The sequence below is a fragment of the Trachemys scripta genome, chromosome 14 (assembly GCF_013100865.1).
Source record: "Trachemys scripta elegans isolate TJP31775 chromosome 14, CAS_Tse_1.0, whole genome shotgun sequence".
Classification (NCBI taxonomy): Eukaryota; Metazoa; Chordata; order Testudines; family Emydidae; genus Trachemys; species Trachemys scripta.
Genome location: NC_048311.1, coordinates 22,040,307 through 22,059,569, shown reverse-complemented (window position 1 = coordinate 22,059,569; position 19,263 = coordinate 22,040,307). Strand labels below are relative to the sequence as shown.

The 19,263-nt window shown below is 48.4% G+C and overlaps 2 protein-coding genes across 2 annotated transcripts in view; one reads left to right on the top strand and one right to left on the bottom strand.

The window, feature by feature from the left end:
- ACSF2 (acyl-CoA synthetase family member 2) overlaps positions 1–19,263 on the bottom strand; it is a 51,392-nt gene that overhangs the window by 10,492 nt on the left and 21,637 nt on the right. The window contains exon 10 of the mRNA XM_034789886.1: positions 18,748–18,824. Within this exon, the coding sequence (XP_034645777.1) occupies positions 18,748–18,824 (77 nt within the window). The remainder of the gene's footprint in view (positions 1–18,747; positions 18,825–19,263) is intronic.
- CHAD (chondroadherin) lies at positions 6,075–16,381 on the top strand. The gene is made up of 4 exons (XM_034789887.1): positions 6,075–6,924; positions 11,720–11,883; positions 12,157–12,302; positions 16,081–16,381. The coding sequence occupies exons 1-3, from the start codon at positions 6,145–6,147 to the stop codon at positions 12,296–12,298; spliced, it is 1,086 nt and encodes a 361-aa protein (XP_034645778.1). The 5' UTR covers positions 6,075–6,144; the 3' UTR covers positions 12,299–12,302; positions 16,081–16,381.

Here is a 19,263-nt window from a genome sequence, read left to right as displayed (position 1 = left end):
CCCGTTGTCACCACCACACCGCATGCCACCCATGAGACACTGGCATGCACCAGGCAAGCTGTGAACTTCTGGGGCTCATTGCCCGTTTGCTACCCAGTCCTTACTCATCCCCGGTCAAGGGCTGTGAAATTCAATGAGTAAATACCAGCTCCTGCCTGCCGGGCTGCAAGACACTCAAATACAAACAGCTGGGAGCTCATGGGCCCCTCCCAGCAGCTGGGCGCGGTGCCAGCTGCTTAGGACGCCAACCTGCTCCCAGGCTCCCGCAGGAATCTGCTCACTGAAGCAGGGGAGTCAAAACATTAGCAGAAAGAATTTTCCTTTTATGAAACTTTTATATGCATTGGAGTGGAACGTGAGACCAGACTCCGTTCCCCTGACGGGAGTGGCCAGGCCCTGTCCCGCAGTAGGTGTGTTCCGACTGGAAGGCACACGGCATAGATTTAACCTCTGCTGGGCCAAATGGGCTGTATGAGGTGTGCCCAGCACCGCGAGACCCTCTCTGGGGAGGAAATAAACCCTGCCAGCCAGTCCCCTTGCATCTGCATTACTGCCTGGCCCATTGCATTCAGGGCCCCACTGTGCTAGGCCAATGCCAAGCCTCGAGTGCGACCTCCCTTATACATTTAAAACACTTTTTTATATATTTAACACCATTATAAATGCTGGAGGCAAAGCGGGGTTTGGGGTGACGGCTGACAGCTCGCGACCCCCTGAGGGGTCCTGACCCCCAGTTTGAGAACCCCTGTGCTAGGTGCTGTACACATACAGAAGGAGAGGCAGTCCCTGCCTCAAAGTGCGTCCAATCTAAAGAGACAAGATGGACACTGGGTATGTCTACACTGCAATGAGAAGTGGGTGTTCTTAACTCGGGTTAAAACAGCCGCGAAGACACAGTGACTCGGCCCTGAACTCAGGTTAGCAGCTCGAGTTCAAACCCACAGAGCTACTAACCTGAGTTAGACGACGAGCTGGCAGGTCTTCGCTGCTATTTTAACCCAAGTTAACTAACCTGAGTTAAGAACACGCCTTCGTTTGCAGTGCACACACCCACGGGGTGGGAGAAAGGACGGACTAGCCCAGTGGTACAGATGGGGAACTGAGGCACAGGGAGAATGAACGTCTTGCCCGAGGTCACACAGGGAGTCTGTGGCAGAGCCAGGAACCAAACCCGGGTCTCCTGAGACCCAGTCCAGTGCCTGAACCCCATAATTATTTATTTCCATCGATGCATTCCACCCCTGCTTTGGGCGCCTCTCACGAGACATTACAAAATATAAAGCACATAAATAGCTTACTGGATTTGCAGCTATCCCCATCCCCCCCCAAACACTGTCATCACCCCCTCCCAGAAGACAGTGGAAACAGACGGCGCTTTGCAGTGTCCCCTCAACTGAGCAACAGAGATTCAGGTTCACTGGGACAGGGATGTGAGCACATTCCAAAGCAGGGGCCCCACATGAAGAACACCCCCCTCCTCCCGCGGCTCAAAAGCAGCACCTCAAACTCCCCTGGAAGGGAGTGCAGGAGGGGTGCGGCGGGGGTTGGGGCGCAGGGAGGGGTGAAAGAGCCGGGAGCACAGCTACTGCAGTCGTGCTCGTGATGAGCTAGAGCCTCTTAGTAAGCAGGCGGCTGTACTCCGTGCTCGTGGCCATTTCTGAAAGGACTGACGGTGCAGCTCCATGCACTGCGGGAATCTAATCTCGCAGCGACAATGGCCTGGATGATGGTAGCAGAGTGAGCGTCCAAAGAACAGCTGCAATCTCTTGGCCAGATGGAGATGGAAAAACGCTATTCTGGCAACTGCTGCTACCTGGTCATCTAACAGCAGCTGGAGGTCTGATCAGACTCCAGCTGGCGAACCTGAGACGCGCACTCTTTGCCCAAGGGGCATATATACGCGCTTGGCTCTAGCGTCTCAGCCCGTGCGCTTTCACTCTCCTAGTTAACTAATTCCTTGCCTAGTGGTGTCAGACAGATGTCTGGCCAATGGGTACCCACTGGCCTTCATCCGGGGACAAAGGTTCCCATCAGCACATGCAGCGAATTTTGGAATTTCTTCCTGTTCCTTCACACCATCGTATAGGGCTGGGTCAGAGTCACGCAACACGTGCATCATTTCAACTGGGGTTTGCGATGGGGCTATTGACGCTTTGGATGACTATCCTCGTGAACGGTCAAGCTCACTGGCAGGAAAAGCTCGAAAGCAGCCAGTCCGTACCAATACGCCGAGCTGGCACCGCTCTGAGCCTACTGCCTCATTCTATAAACCCTCAGCTTTCATCTGAAAACATCTCTAGCTGTTGTGGGTGTGAAGAGACCCTCCAAAATGTTAGGGATGCAGGGACAAGGCAGCAGGGAGCCTGGAGCAACAGTTCCGAAAGGTGTGAGCTGCCCCATTCATCTCAGGGAGGGGTTAACCCAGAGGTCCAGTGATGATCATTTAAGTGTCATCACTGTTAACTATTTTATTGCTGGTGTGAGAAAGGAGAGGGAGGGTGACAGCTGCATGATTTCACTGTGGGCAACGCCTCATTTTGGTGCAGATAGCACCATTTGGGAGGTAGCACCCCTTTATTTCTTCCCAGCTAGGGAGCAACCAGGCTCCAGGATCCTAGCAGAACCCAGGGGATATGCTCAAACCCCACTGAGGGGGAGTCATACTCAGTGAGCCCACTGGAGCCCAGAGAGCTGCTGGAGCCAGAACATTTCAAAGAAACAAGCCTGAGTGGTCTAACAAAGCCACCCAAAAGCGGAGTGGGGGTTGTTAGAGAGCAGCGTGGGGGCAGGGTTTGCATCATCATGGTGGGCAAGGGGGCAGGGTTTGCATCTTTGCATCATCACGCATGGTCTCCCCCAAAAAATGCACGGGAAAAATAGCAGCCCCAGAGCTAAGCGGAAAAAGCACGGGCCACAAGTGGGTAAAACACCCCACCCCATCTTTAAAGGGTAAACCCAAGACTCCCTTACTTTGAACCACTTGGCAACCCACAGATGACACATATGGGAGGAGCTTATTTTATGGGTGGAGTTTGGAAGAATATCACAATCTTTATTCTCAGTCTGACCCCTGCTGGCAGGCATGTCCATGGAAACCAAACTGTTAGTTAATATTGTTTGTGGGGAAGTGGGGGAAAGTGAATGTTGAAAGGTATAATGCCAACTATTTACACAGGAAACCTAACTCTGAGAGCTACGTTTATCCAACCAAGGAACAGAGATATACCATGTGACCTAGGTGTCCAAACAAAACAGCTGCATTTCAAATACTGACAATGAACTGTTCACACACAAGATACAGCTCAGGTATTATTTACAGAAATTCTTCAGTAAATAACTTGGAGTAAGTCTGAGAAAGCCACAATCTGTTCACAGGTTTCGGAGTAGCAGCTGTGTTAGTCTGTATCCGCAAAAAGAACAGGAGTACTTGTGGCACCTTAGAGACTAACAAATTTATTAGAGCATAAGCTTCCTTGTAAGTATTCTCACACTTCTTATCAAACTGTCTGTACTGGGCTATCTTGATTATCACTTCAAAAGTTTTTTTTCTCTTACTTAATTGGCCTCTCAGAGTTGGTAAGACAACTCCCACCTGTTCATTCTCTCTGTATGTGTGTATATATATCTTCTCAATATTTATTCCACTCTATATGCATCTGAAGAAGTGGGCTGTAGTCCACGAAAGCTTATGCTCTAATAAATTTGTTAGTCTCTAAGGTGCCACAAGTAATCTGTTCACAGATAGAGAAATATGAAATTTTTGGAATTGCTTTACTAATCATTCCCGTGCTGTATGAGGGTTCTCACAGCACGATGGAGCTCCCAGCCTGCACTGGGCCAGCTCAGTGGAAAGCCTGGGAAAGAATTTCTGGGGTGCCACTTCTTTAGTTGCTCCAGAGTCCTGATCAGCAATCTCAGAGAGACATTAAATCCAGTGGACAAGGTGGGTGAGGTAATATCTTTTATTGGACCAACATCTGTTGCCTCACCCATCTTGTCTCTGTAATATCCTGGGACCACCATGGCTACAACAATACTGCATTAAACGAGGTGTCAGAGTGGTCAATGCACTCGCCTTTCAGTTCTGGAGACCCTGGTTCCAGTTCTTATTAGGCCGCAAACAAACGTGTTTTGTGGCATCCGTTTCACAGATGTTTGACCACAGAATAGCTAGCTCGAAAACCCAGGGTTCCTCTATTGTTCCATCTCAGGAGGCAAGTCAGTGAGAACTCCTCACGTACCGAGGACGGAGAAGAGGATCCAGACTTTGAATGGCAGCATGTCAGGACTGAGGAGTACTGGAAGAGCTGCATGGCAAGGTTTGCACCAGATTGTCTATATTACATCTCCATTCAGCCAATGTTAGCTGTCTCTAGGGTTCAAGAAAAACAAAGTTCACCCCCAAAATGAAAACATAAAGTAAACAGCCTCATTAAAATGTACATCTGCAAAACAGCGGCTTGAATGCTGTCAGCCAGTTTGCATAACACCCTCTGGAGCATGCTCAGGAGGGATGGCTAATTCCACATCTCAACAATGGAAAAACCCAGAGATCCCTGTGAATAAGCCAGTCTCTGTGTCCTAAGTCAGCCCTTGGATTTCCTCCCTTTCTTGAGACTGTCTCGCCTCCATAAACACTCCGTCGGGGCTTTGTAGCCAGCTTCAGAGGTGGAAGCCTCAACAAGCTCCCAGTTATGTGCTCGGCTCTCAGTTGTTTGCTACAGCCAGGAACTGGCTAGAAACCAGCTCAAAATGTTCCATTTACCACCTCCACACCACAATTCCTCCCCTGATCTCTCCCTCTCACACTCAGAAAGGGAGAGAAACCTAGAGATCCTACCTTCCTCCCTTAATTCCCCTCCAAGGGGACAAGGGGCACCCTCTGGATCTTTAATTCACCTCCTTGTTGCTGTTCTTTGTAACCCCTTAACCTGACCAAAGCACCCAGCCCCACTTCCTGTGATGCCATTAGCCTGATGGGACATGAGCCCCTTCACCAAAGTCCGAGCCATCATGTCCTCCCCTCTCCCCCTCCTCTGTCTCAGAAGCCCCAGGTGCTACCTGAAAACCACACCGCACCTTAGCCACTGATCCCCAGGGTATCACATCAGCGGGGTCTCAACCTCATTATTCTATTCTGGCTACAGTTCTCCCTACCGGGGCATCAGCCAGTCTCTGCCCCCACTACATCATGGAGGTCTCAACCGTTGCCCCATCACCAAACGGCAGGGTGTGGTAGTGCCCCAGCCACTGTCCCCCGCAGCTCACTCAGCCAGAGTCTTTCCCCATTACCATATCACCATGGGACTAGCTCCCCTTCAGTCCCAGGCTGGTCAGACTGCGACTAGCTCAGGAGGAACTAGGCTTCTCCCCACCTCATCTTTCTCTGACCATGACCCATTCTGAAGTCCTCATCCATTATTAGCATTACAGTAGCACCCACAATACACTCGGTGCTGTCCACACACTGAACCTACCCCCAACTGCTCCCAATCTCACTCAATCCTCGCCCAGGAAATAAGTGGGAGATGGACAGAATAAGGATGCCAGGGTTTGTCCCTATATAACAACAGGGAAAGGTGCTGCCCTGTCTTTAAAGCCTCTGAAAATAGTTCAAGATTCCACCCATGTTAAAATGTCACCAATAAACACTTGGAAAACATCAGTACAGGAGAGGTGGGGCCTGTACCAGTTCGCCTGGCACTGAAGGGGGACAGGTTCTGTGTTCCTGTCAATGGCATTGTGCACTCCTATCCCTGGACTTGGTTCTCCACCTCTGAGTCACCGAGGGTTTTATCGAGGAGCGAAGAGATCCCCTCAAAAGGCAGATGTGCACACTGTTTTCTCTGCCCATCTACATCCCTGTCCCGTGGGGAAAACTGCTCCAGCCTGGTGTCTGCAGCAGAGCAGTGGAGGTTTGAAGAAGCCCAAAGGGGTTAAAGTCACACTGAGCTCTCCAAGTCAGTCGCTTCCAAGTCAGAGTCTGGCTGCTGCCTGCGGTTTGTGGGAAGGGATTTCGTTTTTTAATAACAGCATTATAAATAGGGCTGTGTTCAGTTTGCTGCAGACTCTCACTCGCTCGTCTCCCTCCTCCTCCTGCCACTGCTGCTGCTCTTCCCTCCCACACGGACCCCAGTGCTGGCCATGGACCGGTCAGCCTTCTTCCTCAGCCTCCTCAGCTTGCTGGTGTGCCTCCTCCCCATCCTCCAGGCATGCCCCTCGAACTGCCACTGCCACGGGGGAGAGCTCCAGCACGTCATCTGCGACAACGTCGGGCTGAGGAAGATCCCCAAGGTGTCCGAGCAAACACGGCTCCTCAACCTGCAGAGGAACAACTTCCCCGTCCTGCCGACCAACGCCTTCAGGGAGATGAAAGGGCTTGTGTCCCTCCACCTCCAGCATTCCCAGATCAAGGAGATCTCCAGCGGCGCCTTCCGGGGGCTGAAGCAGCTCGTCTACCTTTACCTGTCCAATAACGATATCAGCGTCATCAAGATGGGCGCCTTCGACGACCTGTCGGAGCTCACTTACCTATACATGGACCACAACAAGATCTCGGACCTGCCCAAGGGGCTCCTCTCCCCGCTCATTAACCTCTTCATCCTGCAGCTGGGCAGCAACAAGATCCGAGAGCTGAGATCGGGGGCCTTCAGCGGTGCTAAGGACCTGCGCTGGCTCTACCTCTCTGACAACTCCCTCTCCTCTGTCCAGCCCGGGGCCCTGGACGACGTGGAAAACCTCGCTGTCTTCCATTTGGATAAGAACCAGCTAAGCACTTACCCAGTGGCTGCCATGAGCAAGCTGAGGGTAGTGGAGGACCTGAAGCTTTCTCACAACCCCATGAAGGTTATTCCTGACTATGCCTTCCAGTCCTTCGGGCGCTACATGGAGACACTCAGTCTGGACAACATGGGCCTGGAAAAGGTAGGCTCCTCTCCACCCTCCCTCCCCTTTCAAATCGAAATGTAGGGCCTGGTTCTCTTCTCACTTACAGTGCTGTCACGCTTCTGTCCTGATCCGCGCGGGTGTGAGGGAAAAGGAGAATCAGGGTCACAGTTTCAGCAGAAGGGCGAAGGGTTCACTAGCAATAAAAAAAGGCACCTGAATCTTTGAACATCAAGGTGATGAATAAAAACAAGAGGACCCCCTCCTTTTGTGCTATGGGACGCTAAGCTCTCCTGGGCTCATGCGCCCATCGGAAGGGTGGTGGGGTCCAGCTCCAGCAGTTGGTTGCTCCGCTCCAATGGGAAATGTATTCTGGGGCTCTAAAATAAATGAGTGAAGAGCTCCCAGCCCTGGGAGGTGGGGTGGGGTAAAGGAGAGGCACTGGGCTGCTCCGGGCGCAAACGGGCAGGGCACAGCGGACTGGTAGAACTTAACTGCCCTGTCTCCTGACCTGCAGCCTGGATACCTGCTGTCAGTTCGAAGTGTGTGTGTGGGGAGATTCCTCCAGAGGCATTATGAATAGCAGCAGTTTCTTCCTAGTGCAGTGCAGACAGGTACCCAGCGCACACATGTCCATCTTCTACCCCCTTTTTTTTTTACTTCCAACTTTACACTCTATAAAGAAAGGTTTGTCTATTGATGAGCTCTCAAGAGAAACTCTTGCAGCCTTTTACAAAGAAGCCCTGTTTCTACCCAGAGAGCAGGAGGGACATTCAGGTAACCCAGCAAAATACCCCTCTTCTTCTCATGGAAAAAGTCAGGCCCACGGGTAGGAGCATCACGCTGGGGAGCTACTTGCAACAGGACCCCTGGAATACCAGGCAGGGGTGCGAGTAAAGGAACACACCCAGCACAGGAAGGACAGCACCTCAAAGCAGCAGCGTCCCACAGTGCTTTGTTGGGATGCAACAGGATGATGAAAGAGCAGCTCACAGCATCCCAGGATGCCATGCCAAGAAGCACAGGGATGGAGCATATCCAGGGAAATAGGATAGCACCTCACAGCAAGGTAGTACCCCATCATGTGGTGCAGAGGGATGGAGAACATCCCAGTGAAAACGATGAGTGCCTTGTAGCAACACAGAGCCAGCATCACACTGTGCTGGGAGTGTGCAGAGCATCTGCGTTCAGAAGGACACAACCCAACAGCAGCAGAGAGCTGCCAAATGGTGGTGGGAGTTAGAGCACATCCACGTTTCAAAGGCAATACAGCATCCCAGAATGCCAGGCTAGGAAGCTGGAATTTATCCAGGTTGAGAATGACAGTATCGATAACAGCACAGCGTCCCTTCATCAATATCTCAGCTCGAGATTACAGTTCCCATAAGGATTGGTGTATTCAAGCTCATTCACCTGGAAATTATCTGCTGACACATCTATGGAAGGACTCCATAGATGACGAGCATGTCATCCTTCAGTGATGCTGCCATGTCACTACTGGGGGCATCAACTCAGATTCTATCTGGTCTCATGGTGCCTCAATCAAAAGATACAGGTTACATGTCATACTAGATGGGGAGACACCAGAGACAAGATGAGATTTAACTAGTCCAAGATGTTGGGATGCTCTACAGATGCAAGTGCTCTTTATACCGTCAAGGATTAGCTGAACAAACTGGAAGTCTATGAATTCAGTCTAGCTATGCAGTGACCTTGTTAATCTGGAGAACAGTATTTTGGGCATAAGAATGGAATTTGACAACAAACAGATGTGGAGTCAGTTCTTTCATCTGTTTGATCAATAGGTTGCTAGCTAGAGATGAAGGGTTTAGTCACTGCTGACTTATGTTCGTGCGTTGCCTGAAGTCCGTAGAGTTATGTTCATTCTCACCAGTGGTGAACTTGCTCAATGGATCGATGGTAGTTCTTTGTTATGTATATTATCTCGTGCTGCACTGCTGTTTTAATATGGTTGTCTCGGTATAATTCTGCACACTGACTGTCCGTCATCTTTCATACTTTTTGACATCATTTTAACAACATTCCAATATAAAAAACTACCTCTGAGATCATCTCACATCTCCTGTAGCTTCTTTCAGATTGGAGGGATCCAACCACATGTTACTGGTAGACAAGCTACACAGAGGAACCATTTCATCCACCAATGCAGTCCCTTCTGGGGTAGAACACACCAGCTCTTCAACAGTGCACATGCCACTTCCTTTGTATGCAAAAGTGGAAAAGTATACCAGATCCAACCTAAATTGCAGGAGTTTAGCTAGGCAGAGCAGAATTATACAAACTAGCCAAGACACGAGGGTTAACACTCTTAGCTTTGCAAAAAAGTGCTCTGGACTCTTTAATGACCTACTAGTGGTCAGTAATAGACAGGAACTTTATTTGAGGTCTCATATGAAATATGGCACTTCCTGCAGCCAAGTGCCCTCATAACAAAGTCTGGACCATTTGATTAGTACAACCGAGAGAGGCGTGCCACCAAATGATCATTCCTATTTCTCTATGAACACGGTCCGCCATGGTTGCTCCAGGGTTTTCATTTTTTCACTCTAAAGGTATGTCTACACTGCAGTCAGAGGAGCGACTGCACCCATGTGTAGACACACCCGAGCTAGCTTTGATCTAGCTAACTTGAATAACAGTAGCAGGGAAGCCGTAGCAACACATGCTGTAGGAGCCCACCTGGGACCCTGGGTAATGATTTGAGCAGCTAGCCCACGCTGCTATGGCTTGATTGCTATTGGTTTTTGAGCTAGCTAGATCAAAGCTAGCTTGGGTATGTCTACAGGGGCTGCAGCCACACCTCTGATTGCAGCCTAGATGCACCCAAATTAGTTTTCGCCTCATACTTGCCAGAAGCCTTGTATCCATGTGATCCATATATATTTATGTGAGTCTCCCTAGACACAATGGCCATCTGATGGCGGTATTTAAAGTATGCAATGGTGATAATATCTGGGTGGCAGCCACACCCCTCCCCCACAAATACCATTCTCAGCTCCTCTTCTCTGATAGGGTTGAATTCTTCTGTGTGGTTTCACAATTCTATAGCCATTAGCCACTCGGATGTGCGAAACTGTTCCAGATGAGAATCCCTGTCACTGTTGCAATTAACATCACCATTGTCACACCAGAAAAGAAGGAGATCTTAAACAAATTTGCAACTCTAGTATTGGAAAATCCTCTCTCACGCAAGGAAACCAAGAGACCGGACTCTTCTCCGAAGCTTTAACCAAAGATATTACGATAGCCATTTCTAACAGGGCTCAGGACCATATTAGCTACGTGCCACAAAAAAGTGAAGAATAAACATCTTGCATCTACATAATAACCTTCATCTTGGAGGACCCCAAAGTGCTTGAAGCTCGGGGATAAAGCACAGCAGCTGTTTAACAGCACACAAACAATTGGAACAGGAAGTGAAATAGAATGTCGTATTAGATTGAAACCGCAGGGGGAATTTAGGTGGTCAGAACAGAATTACCCAAACTGGAATTTGGCCAGGACACTGGCGTCAAACACCCCTGCTGCACAAAGCACCAGAAGTGGTCAGGACCTTGGTTTCACATCTCATCAGAGAGACAGCACTGGCAGCAGCATAGCAGAACCCGCTGGGATTTATTCAGTGCTGAACCATAGGGGACTGTCTCCTGCTGACTTCCCAACACTACTTGCTGCAGGACTTGGAGGTCTCGTATACAAGCACTAATCCAACCCGACACTGCTTGGCTTGTGAGATCTCACAGGTTTGCAGCCCGAGATGGCATAGCTGCAGGAGCTGGGACTCACGCTAAGGGGACGTGTCTGGGGAGTGATCAGTGAGACATGAAAATACACAGCTGGGTATTTGACACAGGGCTTTCTGGTGGACCCATGGAGATAACAAATCTGTTTTCTCCCCTCCTCAGGGTTCTGAAAAGAACCGGAAAGTGGGAAGAAAACAGGTTTGTTGTTGCTAAGAGAAGCATCCATGCAGTCAACAGTTTCCTCTGTAACTAATGGGCTCCAGGGAAGTTTGCGCGGATGGGTTTGCATTTTACACAAATTCTTCCAAACTAAGTAGGATTGGGGTGGGGAGAAGGGGAGATGGCTAACAGGAGGTGCACAATTGCCAGTTTTATCTCTCCAGCACACCGCATTTTATTCTCAGGTGCGTGAAGGGGGCTATATTTTAAAGCCTGCCCATAGGCCATGAACACACAGACTTGCAAACAACCCATCAGGGAGGGGAGGGAGAGAGAGAGAGGTGAGGAGACCAAAGCACTGGACGCCTGCCCTGCTGCATCTACAGTGCTCTGAAGCCAAGTGTAACTTTCCACTCAGAGTCCACAGGGCTCTGCCAAAGCCTACAGGCCCTTCAGACTCCACAAACACTCCCTCCAGCAACAGTTCTATGAGTGGGAACGCAACAGGCCCTGGAAAGGTTTGTACCCAGGAAATGTCTCGGCTCATTTAGAGAGGAGGAGCATGCTTTAGAAACAAATGGGACTGGCCAGACCTCAGCTTTTCTTTGGGCTATGTGGAGGCGCCTGGGGAAGGCAAGGAGCAAATGGCGAGGGGCTGGGCTTTAGCCACCCTGAGGTGGGAGGAACTAAAATTGATCACTCAAGAAGGAAAACACCTTCCATGCTTCTGCCTCCTGAATCCCTCCAGGGGGCCATGGAGGAGATTCCTTGCCCCTTACCCTCTCCCACTCTCTCCAGCCCCACTGCTGTCACTAAGAGCCATGAACACAGGCGGCCTGGAAAAGAAGGGAACGGAGAACATCCCACACTTGCCCGAGGCACAGCAATCAGCATCTCCCCTTGTGCTTTAGTTTTCAGATAAAGCATTTGCTGGAGTGACCACACTGAAGACTGTTCACATCGAGAACAACAGACTTAACCAGCTACCTGGGAACTTCCCGTTCAGCAGCCTGGAGAACCTCACCCTGTCCAACAACCCTTGGCTCTGCTCCTGTCAGCTAGCAGCTCTGCGCAAGTAAGAGACACTCACTTCTGCCTCTCTCCTACCCAATCTGGTGCCCACTGACCAGGCACAGGGGAAGGTCCCCGTTAGTTGTGCCAGGGGGCCTCACTGACCAGGCATGGGGGAAGGTCCCAGTTAGTTGTGCATGGTGAGGAGGAAGAGGCGACCAATAACCTGACACTTGGTCAGTAATGCAGTTTCCGGTCTCCCCTGGCAACTCTGCCCAGGTGAGCAGTCATCTGTCCTCTTCTGAAGTTTAGGGGTTTTCTGTTTGCCCTTCCCCAGGTGGTTGGAGTCCAGCCGCTCCCGCCCGGATGCGGTTTGTGCCTCACCATCTCAGTACCGAGGGCAGCAGATAAGAGACACCGCCGCGCTCCGCAGCTGCAAACTCCCCACCAGGAGGCCCAGGAAAGGAAACCGCCATTAAACAGGTAAGAAACTTTTCACAACCACACCCTGTTGTTCTTCATTCTCCTTCCATCTCACACAGACTGAAGCCAAGTCCTGGTCCCGCTGAAGTCAACGGGAGTTTTACCATGGACTTCACTGAGACTAAGGATCGCTTCCAAAACAGTTAATCCATTTACCTGCCCTGACCTAAATGTATAGATCATAAAGCCAGATGGGATCATTTTAATCATCTAGTCTGACCTCCTGTATAACAGGCCAGAGAACTCTCCTGGGCTAATTCCTGATGGAACTAGAGAAAATCTTTTAGAAAAACGTCCAACCTTGATTTAAAACATTTCCACTGATGGAGAATCTCCCACAACCATGTTCCAATGGTTAATTACAAACATTGTTAACAAATTGGGCCTCATTTCTAGTCTGAATTTGACAAGCTTCAACTTCCAGCCATAGGATCTTGTTGTATCTTTCAGAGTAGCAGCCGTGTTAGTCTGTATCCGCAAAAAGAACAGGAGTACTTGTGGCACCTTAGAGACTAACGAATTTATTTGAGCACGAAAGCTTATGCTCAAATAAATTAGTTAGTCTCGAAGGTGCCACAAGTACTCCTGTACTTGTTGTATCTTTGTGAGCTAGACTGAAGAGCCCTTTACTGCCAAAGTTTTGTCCCCCATGTAGGTACTTACAGACAGATCAAGTCACCCCTTAATCTTCCCTCTGGTAAGATAAATAGAATACATGCCTTAGTCTATTGCTACAGTAGAACCTTAGAGTTACGAACACCTCAGGAATGGAGATTGTTCATAACCACTGGAGTTGCGTAGTGTAGGTCGACTTACCGCGGTAGTGTAGACATAGCCACAGACTTACTATAACCTCCTTACTCCCACTCCATATTCCTTTTATACATACAAAGATCACTGTAGCTCTTTTGGCTACAGCATCACACTGGCTTTTGGCTACAGCATCACATGTTCAGCTGATTATCCACCATAACCCCCAAGTTCTTTTCAGAGACACTGCTCCCCAGGATAGAGTCCCCCATCCTGTAAGTGTGGCCTACATTCTTTGTTCCTAGATGTATGACCTTATGTTTGGCCATGATAAAACACGTATTGTTTGCTTGCACCCCGCTTACCAATCAATGCAGAGTGCTCTGTATCAGTGACCTGTCCTTCATTATTTACCACTCCCCCAATCTGTGTGCAATCATCCGCAAACATAAAATTATTGCTGATGACGTTTTCTTCCAGCTCATTGATAAAAACGTTAGCATAGGGCCAAGAACTGATCCCTGCAGAATCCCACTACAAACACACCCACTTGAAAATTATTTCCCCATTTATACTTACATTTTGAGATCTATTATTTGGCCAGTTTTTAATCTATTGTGTGCCATATTAATTTTGTATCCTTCTAGGGTTTTTTTAATCAAATTTCATGCAGTACACCAATTCACATGCCTTACAAAAGTTTTAAGTCTATTACATCAATACCATGACTTTTATCAACCAAACTTGTGATCTCAAAAAAGGTATCAAGTTAGTTTGATGGGATCTATTTTCCATAAATCCATAATTCCATTGATTGGCATTAATTACCCTCCTTTAATTCTTTATTGATCAAGTCCCATACTGCCATTCCATTACTTTGCTTTGGATTGATGTCAAACTGACGGGCCTAGAATTACCCAGGTCATCCCGTTTACCCTTTTTAAATATTGGCACAACTTTAGTTTTCTTCCAATCTTCTGGAACTTCCCCTGTGTTCCAAGACTTACTGTTAATCAACATACATGGTCTAGAGAGCACCACAACCAGCTGTCTGAGAACTCTTGGATGAAAGTTATCGGGACCAGCTGATTCCAAAATGTCTAGTTTTAGTAGCTGCTTTTTAACATTCTCCCAAATTACTGTTGGAATGGAAATTGTTTCATCATCTATATCATCTAGCTTTTCCCCAAATGTGGAACGAATATTTGTTGAACACTTCTGTCTTTTCTGCATTATCACCGACAATTTATCATTTCCATTTAGTAACAGGCCAATTTCTCTGCTAGGATTCTTTTGTTCCTAATATACTTAAATTCCTTAACTCTGCTGGTCATAGAGTTTGCCTTCCGTCCTTTTGCTTGCCTTATCAATTTTCTACAATTCCTATCTTTTAATTTATATTCATAACTATCAACTTCAGTTTTCTTCCATTTGGCTTGGGTGTACAGAATTATTTTATAGCTGCTTTCATTTCCCCTCTAAGCCAGGCTAGTTTTTTAACCAGTGTAGACTTCTTTATTGAATGTGGCTTTTGGGGTATCTTGTAAAATGGTCTCAAACAATTCCTAATCATCATTCACATTTTTCTGTTCAAATTCTCTCTCTCAGCTGATTTGGCTCATAATTGTTTTATGAAACTGGTCCTTTTGAAGAACCAAGTATACGGGTTTGGACTTTATTCTATGTGCATATAACAAATCATAATCATTTGTGCCTAAGCTACCATTAATTTTTAGTTACATGATCAAGTCCTCTTCGTCTGTCAAGACGAGGTCGAATATAGAACTCACCCCGGTTGGATGCAACCCTTTTTGAGGCAGAAAATTGTCAACTGTAATATTTAGAAATTCTGAGGACATTTTAGTTCTGTCAGATCTCCAACAGGTCATCAGATTGAGGATCCCCTCGATAATGCAGTTTCCCCACCATATACAATACAGGTAAGTGCTTAAGGAGCCTTTGTTTTTTTCATCCATGGATAAAGAGATGGCGAAAACAAAGTTGTACGCCCTGAGTGCCAGAGGAGATACCAGCTCTTCTACCCCTTCCCAGAGTGATGCTATTTCTCCTGGATGGCTGGCAGATGTTATTGATTACAGATGGAAATACCAGCCATTCCAGGCAGGGCTGGTAGACTTCCGCACTGGACGTGGAAACTTTACTTTTCTAAACCACAGTGCTTAATTTAGTGTATGTAGGAGACTCTCCCTTCTTGGGCAAGAAGAGGAGAAAGCCAAACCCCCATTCCACAGCCCTCCTCTAGGAGGGAGGAATAACAAAACAATGACGACGATGATAATACTTTGCCTTGAGATCCCCACATGGAGGGTGCTCTAGAAAAGCGATTTCCAAACATCAGTGAACTGATTCTCACAACTCATGAGTCGGAGAATTTATCCCTGCTGTACAGATGTGAAAACTAAATACCTTCAAACTAGCCACGTAAATCCATTCTAAGGCACCTAAGTAAGTGACCTGATCTTTACAAGTGTCAAATACCTTCAGCTTCCCCTGCTTGCACTGAGAGTTGTGGGTGCTCAGCACCTCTGAGAGGCAAGTCACTTATTGAGATGCCCATATATGCTGATTTAAGGTGTAATCTCTATGAATGACTTGTGCCTTTTAGGTGTCCAACTTGAAACATTTTAAGGGGGTCTGATTTTCAGAGGGAAGGTGCTCTGAGAATCAGGCGTCTTTGCAGTGTCTCAGCCCGGGCACCCAAAATCACTTGTTGCTTTTGAAAATCTAGGCCTCAGGTGTCTGTGTTCAGGCAGCCAAGTTTAAAATTTTAGGTAAGTTACTTAAGAGTCGCACAGCAAAATAGTGGAAGAGTCAAGATTACAGAACCCATCAGCCTGGTGTCCAGTGGAAACTGGGATTTTTTGGCACCTCTGAAAAGGAGATCAGGTGTCTCCTGACTCACAGTTGTGTATGCCATTCATGAGACCATGAAAAAGCCTCAAGTCCCTGGTTCTGCTTGAAAAACCTTTAAACGTAGATTTCTTTTCTCCCTCCCCAACCCTAACAGGCCCTGGTATGGCTTGTCCAGGTGACTGGCCGCTTCAACCAATCAGAAAACTACTGACTCCATCCAAGTCCACCCGTAAGCTTCTACCATCTGTCAAGAGACATTTCTGATGTATCTGATCACCTCCAGCCTCCTCACAATCCTCGCCTATCTGCTGACTGCAGGATGGAATCCAACTTTTCAATCTTTTCCAACGTCTATGTATTTTAAAAGAGGCATTTTTTTTAAACTAAACTATGCATGACAATGCTAACACAAGCTAACCTAGATCCTGCCAGTAAAACACAGTCATCTTCCCAGAGGCAATCTAAATGTTCCCTGGTGTTTGTTTCCATCCTTCTCCTTTCAGTGGGATGCAAGTGAATAGAAAGCCATAAGGGTTCCTCCCTCCCCCAGCCCCCGATTGCTCCAGCAGGAAAGCCATCCCATCTCAACTCACGCAGACAGAAACCTCCTCCTACCTGAGGAGGTGATCCCTGCAGGTCAGGGCAGAGGACCACAGGTGAAGCAATGTCCAGGATTCAGTGGACCTGGAGAGTGAGTTTCCCTTACAGTCCAGCAGGGGGTGATCTCTCTAGGTCAGGCTGAGGTCTGCTAGTGTTGGGGAACCTCAACACTGAAATAGCTTGGAGATTGGATTATCTTCTCACCTCGCAGGAAGGTAGTCTCACAAAGTACCTACACATGCAGGGGAGAGGTTTGCACCATATCGCCTATATCTGGGGAGCGATCTTTCTCTCCAGTCCTCCTCCTCCTCCTCTCCCTGCCCCTAACCCAGAAAGCCTAGTGGGAGAACAAGATGACTGTGGTTTATCGTCATGGATTTTACAATACCACAATTTCAACTTAACTGCATTTTTTTATCTAAAGATTTATATAAATATATATAAATATATATATATTTATTCCTCTGTAACTGAGTGTAAATGACTCTTAGGAGAATGAAAACTCCTCTTACTCTTATATAGAAAACAAATTGTATATTTTCTTATGTACATCTTCTGTATAAAGCTCTCGCTGCAAAGATGAATTCATCAGGTTTCCAAGTTTCTGCCTGAGGCCTGGTGACTCATGCTGCAAACTGGGTGTGAGTCCAGCTACACAGCTCAATCCAGACCCTAGTCCCCCCTTATCCTGCTTGCAGGTTCAGAACAAAGTTGTTTTGAAGAAAAGGGTTTTATTATTTGCCCTACCACTGTGCAGGAAGAGGTAACTCACACGTTCCAAGTATCGGCCACCTTGTAATAATGGTGGGGAACATCTTGGGAAGGCCAAATATAGGGCTGCTGTAAAGTAAATGGCTGCCACCCCATTGAAGTTCATGGAGTTAGGCCCCAGCTGAGTTTGTCCCCTGATGTTTTAAACTCAGCCCTAACAGCTTCACACAAGAAGCAAAGCCGCAGAGCTCCCTTGAGACATGGCCCCATTCCAGAGCAGTTGTCCCACACTCCCTTCATGCTGCTCCGTTCCAGAGCATACAGCAGGGCCTACAAAACTCTTGGTGCCGGCACGTTCTGAAGCTGCCAGCAATAAGAGCAGAAATCTGACGCCTAGTCCCATGTGGTTAACCCACCACATCGGTTTGTTTCCTTGGCCTTCACAGGCAGCTTGTTACTTCCTTTAAAGCAAAACAACCAGGCTGTGCACACTCGCTCACCTTCAAGTATTCGCAGATCTGTTTTTCAAAAAGATAACGAGGGTGGGATCTGGGGCCGACTACACAGAAAGAGACAGTGCTCCACTATGCTAAACATACTGCAAAATGCATCAGCTAAAGCCCAGGGGACCCACTGAATGACAGATGGGACCAGGCTGGATGCACAGGAATGAGGGTACACATGCATGCTTAGTGAAAGCGCCCCAGCCCCAGCTTACCTGCTGCCTCCCTGTTTCAGGCTTCCTGCGAACTTTTGATTCGCGGGAAGCAGGGGAGGGGGAGGAGCAGGGGGCAGAGCGTTCAGGGGAGGGGGCAGAGTTGGGGTGGGGACTTTGGGGAAGGGGCAGGGGCGGGGCCCCATGGAGTGTCCTCCTTTTTTTAAATTAAATGATGGTAACCCTAGGCACTGTGTGTGTGTGAGAATACATAAGAAGGGCTGCAGTGCGCATGGTGCTGGATCTGACCCTCCACACGCTGAGGTGCAGGGCGTGTGCGCGAATCATGCAGGAGATGGAACATGTGAGCGCCATCCGTGCTGGTGAAGGGAATGAGCTGATTCAGCAGCAAAACACAACACCGTTCTGAGTCAGCCAGGTGTCTTCCTCAGTGTTTATACTTGAGGATTCAGAGACAGCACGTGCAATACGGGAAAGAGAATTGGTTGCTGCAACCAGAAAATAAACAGAGACATGTCCCAGCCTGGGGTACGACCCAATGTGGCCACGCTGGGTGCAATGCTCTCCCTTCTCACCGTAACTGTCCTTGTAGTTTCCTGTGTCCCTCCCAAGATGGGTTGGGCCTCTGATCCCCAGCCCCGTTACTCTACCCTGTACCCCCTTGGAAGACCGGAAGGCATGAGGCCTCTGCATCCCATCACACATGGACACATTCATTCAGGGAGCCTCCAGTTCTGTCGCTCTGTACACATGCTCAGGTTCCCGGTTCCCAATGGACGGTGGGGGAGAGGGACAACCCAGGCAGCCCAGGCCCAAGCATGGAAAGCGACTCACCACAATATCCCGCATATTCATCTTGGTCATAATCTTCTTCATGATCTCAGGGGGCACAGGGGACCCTGCAATGACTCCTGGAAGAGAGAAGGCAAGAGGACTACATTGGAGACTCTCCTTCCCCAGGAAATCCCACCGAAAGGGGTCAGTACAGTTAGATCTAACGGCTGACAAAACCTTTGGGAGGCACTAGGTCCTGTCTACATGCTTTACCATTTCCCTAGCTATGGGTACTAATTATTCCCAAAGCAGAGACCCAACCTGGCAACAAGAGCTGTGCATTTCCCGGCCTGGGTTGGGGGGTTGGCCGCGTTTACTAGTTAGGAGAGTTAATTCTACAGCGCAGATTCACTCCAGGCTGAAGCCCAGCAAAAAGATTCATTCAGCTCAGGAACAAACACACCATGGCAGGGTGAGCTTCCCCATGCAACCCCAGCCCTGTCAACATGCCTCTGTCCTGACCTGGAGGGACCACCTCCATGTGGGAGAGGGAAGGTCAACAGAACCTATTTCAAT